We start from the raw sequence: 12,679 nt of genomic DNA, 5'->3' as shown, positions 1-12,679 counted from the left end.
TGCTCCCATCCCCACCTGCCCTAACTTCACCTGAAAAATTTATTTCATTCGTCCTTGATACAGAGATCTGTTTATCAGCCCTTGAACACTTCTCGTTCCTTAGCCACTCTGGGTCTGTGGATTATAGCATGATTATCCTTTGCTTAACAGCAGTACCCAAAAATATAGAACTCAAGAAACAAGACGTAAAAAAAAACACCCCAATAAGCCAATTAAAAATGGGTACACCCAGAAGAAGAGACAAGGAGCTGTAGATACGAACTTCACCACAGAATAAGAGAGATGGAAGAGAGAATCTCAGGAGCAGAAGATTCCATAGAAATCATCGACTCAACTGTCAAAGATAATGTAAAGCGGAAAAAGCTACTGGTCCAAAACATACAGGAAATCCAGGACTCAATGAGAAGATCAAACCTAAGGATAATAGGTATAGAAGAGAGTGAAGACTCCCAGCTCAAAGGACCAGTAAATATCTTCAACAAAATCATAGAAGAAAACTTCCCTAACCTAAAGAAAGAGATACCCATAGGCATACAAGAAGCCTACAGAACTCCAAATAGATTGGACCAGAAAAGAAACTCCTGCCGTCACGTAATAGTCAAAACACCAAATGCACAAAATAAAGAAAGAATATTAAAAGCAGTAAGGGAAAAGGTCAAGGAACATATAAAGGCAGACCTATCAGAATCACAGAAGATTTTTCGCCAGAAACTATGAAAGCCAGAAGATCCTGGACAGATGTCATGCAGACCCTAAGAGAATACAAATGCCAGCCCAGGTTATTGTATCGTGCAAAACTCTCAATTAACATAGATGGAGAAACCAAGATATTCCATCACAAAACCAAATTTACACAATATCTTTCTACAAATCCAGCACTACAAAGGATAATAAATGGTAAAGCCCAACATAAGGAGGCAAGCTATACCCTAGAAGAAGCAAGAAACTAATCGTCTTGGCAACAAAACAAAGAGAAGAAAAGCACACAAACATAACCTCACATCCAAATATGAATATAACAGGAAGCAATAATCACTATTCCTTAATATCTCTCAACATCAATGGTCTCAACTCCCCAATAAAAAGACATAGATTAACAAACTGGATACGCAACGAGGACCCTGCAATCTGCTGCCTACAGGAAACACACCTCAGAGACAAAGACAGACACTACCACAGAGTGAAAGTCTGGAAAACAACTTTCCAAGCAAATGGTAGGAAGAAGCAAGCTGGAGTAGCCATTCTAATATTAAATAAAATCAATTTTCAACTAAAAGTCATCAAAAAAGATAAGGAAGGACACTTCATATTCATCAAAGGAAAAATCCACCAAGATGAACTCTCAATCCTAAATATCTATGCCCCAAATACAAGGGCAACTACATATGTAAAAGAGACCTTACTAAAGCTCAAAACACACATTGTACCTCATACAATAATAGTAGGAGATTTCAACACCCCACTCTCATCAATGGACAGATCATGGAAACAGAAATTAAACAGAGACGTAGACAGACTAAGAGAAGTCATGAGCCAAATGGACTTAACAGATATTTATAGAACATTCTATCCTAAAGCAAAAGGATATACCTTCTTCTCAGCTCCTCATGGTACTTTCACCAAAATTGACCATATAATTGGTCAAAAAACGGGCCTCTTTCCATTTTCTGGCTATTATAAATAAGGCTGCAATGAACCCAGATGCCCTTCAACAGAGGAATGGATACAGAAAATGTGGTACATCTACACAATGGAATATTACTCAGCTATCAAAAACAACGAGTTTATGAAATTCGTAGGCAAATGGTTGGAACTGGAAAATATCATCTTGAGTGAGCTAACCCAATCACAGAAAGACATACATGGTATGCACTCACTGATAAGTGGCTATTAGCCCAAATGCTTGAATTACCCTAGATCCCTAGAACAAACGAAACTCAAGACGGATGATCAAAATGTGAATGCTTCACTCCTTCTTTAAATGAGGAAAAAGAATACCCTTGGCAGGGAAGGGAGAGGCAAAGATTAAAACAGAGACTGAACGAACACCCATTCAGAGCCTGCCCCACATGTGGCCCATACATATACAGCCACCCAATTAGACAAGATGGATGAAGCAAAGAAGTGCAGACCGGCAGGAGCCGGATGTAGATCGCTCCTGAGAGACACAGCCAGAATACAGCAAATATAGAGGCGAATGCCAGCAGCAAACCACTGAACTGAGAATAGGTCCCCTATTGAAGGAATCAGAGAAAGAACTGGAAGAGCTTGAAGGGACTCGAGACCCCAAAAGTACAACAATGCCAAGCAACCAGAGCTTCCAGGGACTAAGCCACTACCTAAAGACTATACATGGACTGACCCTGGACTCTGACCCCATAGGTAGCAATGAATATCCCAGTAAGAGCACCAGTGGAAGGGGAAGCCCTGGGTCCTGCTAAGACTGAACCCCCAGTGAACTAGTCTATGGGGGGAGGGCGGCAATGGGGGGAGGGTTGGGATGGGAACACCCATAAGGAAGGGGAGGGGGGAGGGGGATGTTTGCCCGGAAACCGGGAAAGGGAATAACACTCGAAATGTATATAAGAAATACTCAAGTTAATAAAAAAAAAAAAAAAAAAAAAAAAAAAAAACGGGCCTCAACAGGTACAGAAAGTAGAAATAATCCCATGCGTGCTATCAGACCACCACGGCCTAAAGCTGGTCTTCAATAACAATAAGGGAAGAATGCCCACATATACGTGGAAATTGAACAGTGCTCTACTCAATGATAACCTGGTCAAGGAAGAAATAAAGAAAGAAATTAAAGACTTTTTATAATTTAATGAAAATGGAGGTACAACATACCCAAACTTATGGGACACAATGAAAGCTGTGCTAAGAGGAAAACTCATAGCTCTGAGTGCCTGCAGAAAGAAACAGGAAAGAGCATATGTCACCAGCTTGACAGCACACCTAAAAGCTCTAGAACAAAAAGAAGCAAATACACCCAGGAGGAGTAGAAGGCAGGAAATAATCAGACTCAGAGCTGAAATCAACCAAGTAGAAACAAAAAGGACCATAGAAAGAATCAACAGAACCAAAAGTTGTTTCTTTGAGAAAATCAACAAGATAGATAAACCCTTAGCCAGACTAACGAGAGGACACAGAGAGTGCGTCCAAATTAACAAAATCAGAAATGAAAAGGGAGACATAACTACAGATTCAGAGGAAATTCAAAAAATCATCAGATCTTACTATAAAAGCCTATATTCAACAAAACTTGAAAATCTTCAGGAAATGGACAATTCCCTAGACAGATACCAGGTACTGAAGTTAAATCAGGAACAGATAAACCAGTTAAACAACCCCATAACTCCTAAGGAAATAGAAGCAGTCACTAAAGGTCTCCCAAAAAAAAGGGCCCAGGTCCAGACGGGTTTAGTGTGGAATTCTATCATACCTAGAAGACCTCATACCAATACTATCCAAACTATTCCACAAAATTGAAACAGATGGATCACTACCGAATTCCTTCTACGAAGCCACAATTACTCTTATACCTAAACCACACAAAGACCCAACAAAGAAAGAGAACTTCAGACCAATTTCCCTTATGAATATCGACGCAAAAATACTCAATAAAATTCTGGCAAACCGAATCCAAGAGCACATCAAAACAATCATCCAGCATGATCAAGTAGGCTTCATCCCAGGCATGCAGGGATGGTTTAATATACGGAAAACCATCAACGTGATCCATTATATAAACAAACTGAAAGAACAAAACCACATGATCATTTCATTAGATGCTGAGAAAGCATTTGACAAAATTCAACACCCCTTCATGATAGAAGTCCTGGAAAGAATAGGAATTCAGGGCCCATACCTAAACATAGTAAAAGCCATATACAGCAAACCAGTTGCTAACATTAAACTAAATGGAGAGAAACTTGAAGCAATCCCACTAAAATCAGGGACTAGACAAGGCTGCCCACTCTCTCCCTACTTATTCAATATAGTTCTTGAAGTTCTAGCCAGAGCGATCAGACAACAAAAGGAGGTCAAGGGGATACAGATCGGAAAAGAAGAAGTCAAAATATCACTATTTGCAGATGATATGATAGTATATTTAAGTGATCCCAAAAGTTCCACCAGAGAACTACTAAAGCTGATAAACAACTTCAGCAAAGTGGCTGGGTATAAAATTAACTCAAATAAATCAGTAGCCTTCCTCTACACAAAAGAGAAACAAGCCGTGAAAGAAATTAGGGAAACGACACCCTTCATAATAGACCCAAATAATATAAAGTACCTCGGTGTGACTTTAACCAAGCAAGTAAAAGATCTGTACAACAAGAACTTCAAGCCTCTGAAGAAAGAAATTGAAGAAGACCTCAGAAGATGGAAAGATCTCCCATGCTCATGGATTGGCAGGATTAATATAGTAAAAATGGCCATTTTACCAAAAGCGATATACAGATTCAATGCAATCCCCATCAAAATACCAATCAAATTCTTCAAAGAGTTAGATTGAACAATTTGCAAATTCATCTGGAATAACAAAAAACCCAGTATAGCTAAAACTATCCTCAACAATAAAAGGACTTCAGGGGGAATCACTATCCCTGAACTCAAGCAGTGTTACAGCAATAGTGATAAAAAACTGCATGGTATTGGTACAGAGACAGACAGATAGACCAATGGAATAGAATTGAAGACCCAGAAATGAACCCACACACCTATGGTCACTTGATTTTTGACAAAGGAGACAAAACCATCAAATGGAAAAAAGATAGCATTTTCAGCAAATGGTGCTGGTTCAACTGGAGGTCAACATGTAGAAGAAATGCAGATCGATCCATGCTTATCACCCTGTACAAAGCTTAAGTCCAAGTGGATCAAGGACCTCCACATCAAACCAGATACACTCAAACTAATAGAAGAAAAACTAGGGAAGCATCTGGAACACATGGGCACTGGAAAAAATTTCCTGAACAAAACACCAATGGCTTATGCTCTAAGATCAAGAATCGACAAATGGGATCTCATAAAACTGCAAACCTTCTGTAAGGCAAAGGACACTGTGGTTAGGACAAAACGGCAACCAACAGATTGGGAAAAGATCTTTATCAATCCTACAACAGATAGAGGCCTTATATCCAAAATATAGAAAGAACTCAAGAAGTTAGACCGCAGGGAGACAAATAACCCTATTAAAAAATGGGGTTCAAAGCTAAACAAGGAATTCCAGCTGAGGAATGCCGAATGGCTGAGAAACACCTAAAGAAATGTTCAACATCTTTAGTCATAAGGGAAATGCAAATCAAAACAACCCTGAGATTTCACCTCACACCAGTGAGAATGGCTAAGATCAAAAACTCAGGTGACAGCAGATGCTGGCGAGGATGTGGAGAAAGAGGAACACTCCTCCATTGTTGGTGGGATTGCAGACTGGTACAACCATTCTGGAAATCAGTCTGGAGGTTCCTCAGAAAATTGGACATTGAACTGCCTGAGGATCCAGCTATACCTCTCTTGGGCATATACCCAAAAGATGCCCCAACATATAAAAAAGACACGTGCTCCACTATGTTCATTGCAGCCTTATTTATTTATTTATTTATTTATTTATTTATTTATTTATTTATTTATTTATTTTATTAACTTGAGTATTTCTTATATACATTTCGAGTGTTATTCCCTTTCCCGGTTTCTGGGCAAACATCCCCCTCCCCCCTCCCTTTCCTTATAGGTATTCCCCTCCCAGCCCTCCCCCCATTGCCACCCTCCCCCCAACAGTCTAGTTCACTGGGGGTTCAGTCTTAGCAGGACCCAGGGCTTCCCCTTCCACTGGTGCAGCCTTATTTATAATAGCCAGAAGCTGGAAAGAACCCAGATGCCCTTCAACAGAGGAATGGATACAGAAAATGTGGTACATCTACACAATGGAATATTACTCAGCTATCAAAAACAATGACTTTATGAAATTCGTAGGCAAATGGTTGTAGCTGGAAAATATCATCCTGAGTGAGGTAACCCAATCACAGAGAAACACACATGGTATGCACTCATTTATAAGTGGCTATTAGCCCAAATGCTTGAATTACCCTAGATGCCTAGAACAAATGAAACTCAAGACGGATGATCAAAATGTTAATGCTTCACTCCTTCTTTAAAAGGGGAACAAGAATACCCTTGGCAGGGAAGAGAGAGGCAAAGATTAAAACAGAGACTGAAGGAACACCCATTCAGAGCCTGCCCCACATGTGGCCCATACATATACAGCCACCCCATTAGACAAGATGGATGAAGCAAAGAAGTGCAGGCCGACAGGAGCCGGATGTAAATCGGTCCTGAGAGACACAGCCAGAATACAGCAAATACAGAGGTGAATGCTAGCAGCAAACCACTGAACTGAGAATAGGACCCCCGTTGAAGGAATCAGAGAAAGAACTGAAAGAGCTTGAAGGGGCTCAAGACCCCATATGTACAACAATGCCAAGCAACCAGAGCTTCCAGGGACTAAGCCACTACCTAAAGACTATACATGGACTGACCCTGGACTCTGACCTCATAGGTAGCAATGAATATCCTAGTAAGAGCACCAGTGGAAGGGGAAGCCCTGGGTCCTGCTAAGACTGAACCCCCAGTGAACGTGATTGTTGGGGGGAGGGCGGCAATGGGGGGAGGATGGAGAGGGGAACACCCATAAAGAAGGGGATGGGGAGTGATTAGGGGGATGTCTGCCCGGAAACCGGGAAAGGGAATAACACTCGAAATGTAAATAAGAAATACTGAAGTTAATAAAAAATAATTGGTACACCAGATTTAAACAGAAAACTCGAACAGGAATTTCAAATTGCTACAAAACACTCAAAGAAATGTTCAATACCCTTAGATATCAGAGAATTACAAATCAAAACTATTTTGAGATTCTGTCTTACACCTCTCAGAATGGCTAGGATCACAATCATGTGACAGCTCAGGCTTGTGAGGTTTTGCAGCAAGAGGAACACTCCTCCATTGCTGATGGGAGTGCAAATTTGTACAGTCACTATAAAAGTTAATATGACGGTTCCTCAGAAAGTTGGGAGTCCATCTATCTGAAAGCCTAGCTATACTACTATTGTGTGTACACCAGAAAGATGCTTCATCTTTCCTAAAGCACACTTGCTTAACTATGTTCATAGCAGCTTTATTCATAATAGCCAGGAACTAGAAACAACCTAGATGTCCCTCAACTGAGAAATGGATAAAGAAGATGTGGTACATTTACGCACTGGACTCTTACTCAGCTGTTAAAAACAATGACATCCTGAAATTTGCAGGCAAATGAATGGAAGTAGAAAAGATCATCCTGAGTGAAGTAACGCAGACCCAGAAAGACAAACATGACATCTTTTCATTTGAAAGGTCTTGCTTCCTAATGCGATTGTAGAAAAAGAATCTTAGTAAATATCACAAGAGAGTGTGAATATATACAACTAAGACTGTATTTAAAGAAATATAAAATGAACCTTAGCTTTGTAGGTGAGAGCTATAATTTTAAATAAGCAATAAACGTATCCTCAAACCTTTGCAACATCTTTACATTTAATCTTTATGTTGCCTTTTATATTTTCTGAGTATTTATATAAGGTATGTTTTGGCTCCAGTTATCGAAGCTTACATGTGAATAGAAAAATCAAATTTTCTACACAGTATGTACATGCGATATTATACCACAAAGCCTTCCGCTAACAATGACTTTCCATGTTCTATTTTTCACTCAGTTATCAGGATTACTTCAAGTTTCTCATACCTACTTTTTTTTTCAAAAGTAATGATCATGGGCAATTATGAAGTGGATGAAACGTTTATGATATATATTAGAATAAAAGTTTACAGGTAGTCAAGTTATTTTTTTTTCTTAACTTTTTCCAGAGACCCTTGAAGAAGAAAGAGATACAACCTATCAAGAAAGAGCTGAAGCCTCTAAACAAAAGGTTGGTCTTTTATACCAGAGAAGAAAGATAGTAATCAGTGTGCTTATTTCTCATGCTGACAATATACCTGATGGCTTTCATGCTGAAATATAAGGGAGCATAAGTTGTTGAGCACTCAATTAATTGTGTTACATGTGTGCAAGTATGTGAATCTGTGCATGCACGGTGAAGCCAGGGTAAGACATTGAACATCTTCATCTATTGCTGGTCACTTTATTACCTTGAGACAAGGCTTCACACTGAACCAGAACCTCAGCTAGACTGGCTAGCCAGCGAGCTCTCCAGATCCACCTGTCTTTTTGCCATGTTGCTGGTGTGTGACTTTTTACGTGGGTGCTAGGGATTTGAAATCAGGTCCTCTTGCTTACAGAGCAAGTTCTATGAAAAGGTCAGTTTCTGGATGTGAGCTTTTTCATAAGTTTGGAATGTATTCATTTATTAATGTTATTGGTGAATCTGGAGCTAAAGAGTAATTGGAAACTAATTATGGAGTTCTCCAAAGGAGAAGAGTTCAGAGGGGGAGGTCTGGGTCTGAATGTAAACTCTTCTTCAATGACTAGCTGGCCTCTGAACTGTGCATGTGCAAAACAAACCACAGAGTCCAGCCTAAAATGAAAACTTGGACAATTAATTATTAGTTGGGTTAATTGGCTACATTAAAAGGAGAGGATTTGAGCTGAAGAGATTGCTGAGTGGTAATGATCCTGTGCTACTTGGGAGATGTTGGTTCAGACCCTAACACACACATTAGGTGGATCACGACTGCCTGTAACTCCAGGACATATAATATTCTTTCTGGCCTCTGTGGGTGACAGCATGCATGACCCCTTCTCCTATACACATATTTAAAAATAAAAATAAATCTTTAAAGAATTATTTTAGACATTGGAATATATGTATCATAAAGAAAATTTAATGCACCAGATAAAGACAGGGCCTCTCCAATATAGAAAATGATGCTGTTAATATAATGAAGAAAATTCTAGACATTGGACATTTAAAGACAAACCACCAATTAATTAGACCAATGTAGACATGAACAAGCCTACATCCAACACTTTATTTTTAAAAGACAACGAAACATAAAACAAAAGCAAAAGCAAAAGAAAACCCCCAAGAAAGCCCAAGAAACCCCCCAAACCAAAAAAAAAAAAAACCCTAAACAAAAAACCTAGCACAAATTATAAAAATCAAACAAAAAATTTAAGATAATGAAAATTAACAAATCCAAAAGTTCTTTGAAAAGATGAATGAAATTTATAAACTTCTACCACATTTGATTTTCAAAAGAATGACAGAAGATGCAAAATGATAACATCAAAAATGAAAGCAAGCTGGTTGCTGCCGCCGCAGAGAGCCCGTGGGCAGCACCCCGTGAGCAAACTTGAGCCTCGGGACCACAGGTAAGACCAACTTGTCTGCTGCAAGAAAGCTGCCTGGTGAAATCGGGACACACAGAGGCAGAACTCCTCTAGGACCCGGCACGTCCTGTGTTTACCGGAAGTCCCACACCCACGGATCCCAGCCCTCAGCAGCTCTCTGCTCCCAGACACCTTGGGAAAGAGACCTCACCGCCTGGTCAGGTGGGCACTCCTGAGGCTGCAGAGCAGAAGAGACCACCAACACTGCCCACCCCTGCCCACATCCCTGGCCCAAGAGGAAACTGTATAAGGCCTCTGGGCTCCCGTGGGGGAGGGCCCAGGAGCGGCAGGACCCCTGCCAGAGACACCACCGGAACCTGAAGGAAACAGACCGGATAAACAGTTCTCTGCATCCAAATCCCGTGGGAGGGAGAGCTAAACCTTCAGAGAGGCAGACAAGCCTGGGAAACCAGAAGAGACTGCTCTCTGCACACACATCTCGGACGCCAGAGGAAAACACCAAAGGCCATCTGGAACCCTGGTGCACTGAAGCTCCCGGAATGGGCAGCACATATCTTCCTGGTTGCTGCCGCTGCAGAGAGCCCGTGGGCAGCACCCCACGAGTGAACTTGAGCCTCGGGACCACAGGTAAGACCAACTTTTCTGCTGCAAGAAAGCTGCCTGGTGAACTCAAGACACAGGCCCACAGGAACAGCTGAAGACCTGTAGAGAGGAAAAACTACACGCCCGAAAGCAGAACACTCTGTCCCAATAACTGACTGAAAGAGAGGAAAACAGGTCTACAGCACTCCTGACAAACAGGATTATAGGACAGTCTAGCCACTGTCAGAAATAGCAGAACAAAGTAACACTAGAGATAATCTGATGGCGAGAGGCAAGCACAGGAACCCAAGCAACAGAAACCAAGACTACATGGCATCATCGGAGCCCAATTCTCCCACCAAAACAAACATGGAATATCCAAACACACCAGAAAAGCAAGATCTAGTTTCAAAATCATATTTGATCATGATGCTGGAGGACTTCAAGAAAGACATGAAGAACTTCCTTAGGGAAACACAGGAAAACATTAATAAACAAGTAGAAGCCTACAGAGAGGAATCACAAAAATCCCTGAAAGAATTCCAGGAAAACACAATCAAACAGTTGAAGGAATTAAAAATGGAAATAGAAGCAATCAAGAAAGAACACATGGAAACAACCCTGGATATAGAAAACCAAAAGAAGAGACAAGGAGCTGTAGATACAAGCTTCACCAACAGAATACAAGAGATGGAAGAGAGAATCTCAGGAGCAGAAGATTCCATAGAAATCATCGACTCAGCTGTCAAAGATAATGTAAAGCAGAAAAAGCTACTGGTCCAAAACATACAGGAAATCCAGGACTCAATGAGAAGATCAAACCTAAGGATAATAGGTATAGAAGAGAGTGAAGACTCCCAGCTCAAAGGACCAGTAAATATCTTCAACAAAATCATAGAAGAAAACTTCCCTAACCTAAAAAAAGAGATTCCCATAGGCATACAAGAAGCCTACAGAACTCCAAATAGATTGGACCAGAAAAGAAACACCTCCCATCACATAATAGTCAAAACACCAAATGCACAAAATAAAGAAAGAATATTAAAAGCAGTAAGGGAAAAAGGTCAAGTAACATATAAAGGGAGACCTATCAGAATCACACCAGACTTCTCAGCAGAAACTATGAAGGCCAGAAGATCCTGGACTGATGTCCTACAGACCCTAAGAGAACACAAATGCCAGCCCAGGTTACTGTATCCTGCAAAACTCTCATTAACATAGATGGAGAAACCAAGATATTCCATGACAAAACCAAATTTACACAATATCTTTCTACAAATCCAGCACTACAAAGGATAATAAATGGTAAAGCCCAACATAAGGAGGCAAGCTATACCCTAGAAGAAGCAAGAAACTAATCATCTTGGCAACAAAACAAAGAGAATAAAAGCACACAAACATAACCTCACATCCAAATATGAATATAACAGGAAGCAATAATCACTATTCCTTAAAATCTCTCAACATCAATGGCCTCAACTCCCCAATAAAAAGACATAGATTAACAAACTGGATACGCAACGAGGACCCTGCATTCTGCTGCCTACAGGAAACACACCTCAGAGACAAAGACAGACATTACCTCAGAGTGAAAGGCTGGAAAACAATTTTCCAAGCAAATGGTCAGAAGAAGCAAGCTGGAGTAGCCATTCTAATATCAAATAAAATCAATTTTCAACTAAAAGTCATCAAAAAAGATAAGGAAGGACACTTCATATTCATCAAAGGAAAAATCCACCAAGATGAACTCTCAATCCTAAATATCTATGCCCCAAATACAAGGGCACCTACATATGTAAAAGAAACCTTACTAAAGCTCAAAACACACATTGCACCTCACACAATAATAGTGGGAGATTTCAACACCCCACTCTCATCAATAGACAGATCATGGAAACAGAAATTAAACAGTGATGTAGACAGACTAAGAGAAGTCATGAGCCAAATGGACTTAACAGATATTTATAGAACATTCTATCCTAAAGCAAAAGGATATACCTTCTTCTCAGCTCCTCATGGTACTTTCTCCAAAATTGACCATATAATTGGTCAAAAAACGGGCCTCAACAGGTACAGAAAGATAGAAATAATCCCATGCGTGCTATCGGACCACCACGGCCTAAAACTGGTCTTCAATTACAATCAAGGAAGAATGCCCACATATATTTGGAAATTGAACAATGCTCTACTCAATGATAACCTGGTCAAGGAAGAAATAAAGAAAGAAATTAAAAACTTTTTAGAATTTAATGAAAATGAAGGTACAACATACCCAAACTTATGGGACACAATGAAAGCTCTGCTAAGAGGAAAACTCATAGCGCTGAGTGCCTGCAGAAAGAAACAGGAAAGAGCATATGTCAGCAGCTTGACAGCACACCTAAAAGCTCTAGAACAAAAAGAAGCAAATACACCCAGGAGGAGTAGAAGGCAGGAAATAATCAAACTCAGAGCTGAAATCAACCAAGTAGAAACAAAAAGGACCATAGAAAGAATCAACAGAACCAAAAGTTGGTTCTTTGAGAAAATCAACAAGATAGATAAACCCTTAGCCAGACTAACGAGAGGACACAGAGAGTGCGTCCAAATTAACAAAATCAGAAATAAAAAGGGAGACATAACAACAGATTCAGAGGAAATTCAAAAAATCATCAGATCTTACTATAAAAGCCTATATTCAACAAAACTTGAAAATCTTCAGGAAATGGACAATTTCCTAGACAGATACCAGGTACTGAAGTTAAATCA

The 12,679-nt window shown here is 40.1% G+C and overlaps 1 protein-coding gene across 8 annotated transcripts in view; it reads left to right on the top strand.

The window, feature by feature from the left end:
* LOC134483165 (IQ domain-containing protein M-like) overlaps positions 1 to 12,679 on the top strand; it is a 249,989-nt gene that overhangs the window by 102,340 nt on the left and 134,970 nt on the right. For all 8 annotated transcript variants that reach the window (XM_063278429.1, XM_063278428.1, XM_063278426.1 and 5 more), the window contains one exon: positions 7,906 to 7,967. In XM_063278429.1, the coding sequence (XP_063134499.1) occupies positions 7,906 to 7,967 (62 nt within the window). The remainder of the gene's footprint in view (positions 1 to 7,905; positions 7,968 to 12,679) is intronic.

The sequence above is a fragment of the Rattus norvegicus genome, chromosome 19 (assembly GCF_036323735.1).
Source record: "Rattus norvegicus strain BN/NHsdMcwi chromosome 19, GRCr8, whole genome shotgun sequence".
In the NCBI taxonomy this organism is placed as follows: domain Eukaryota; kingdom Metazoa; phylum Chordata; class Mammalia; order Rodentia; family Muridae; genus Rattus; species Rattus norvegicus.
Note: the sequence above shows the minus strand (reverse complement) of the source record. Positions and strands in the feature narration are given on the sequence as shown.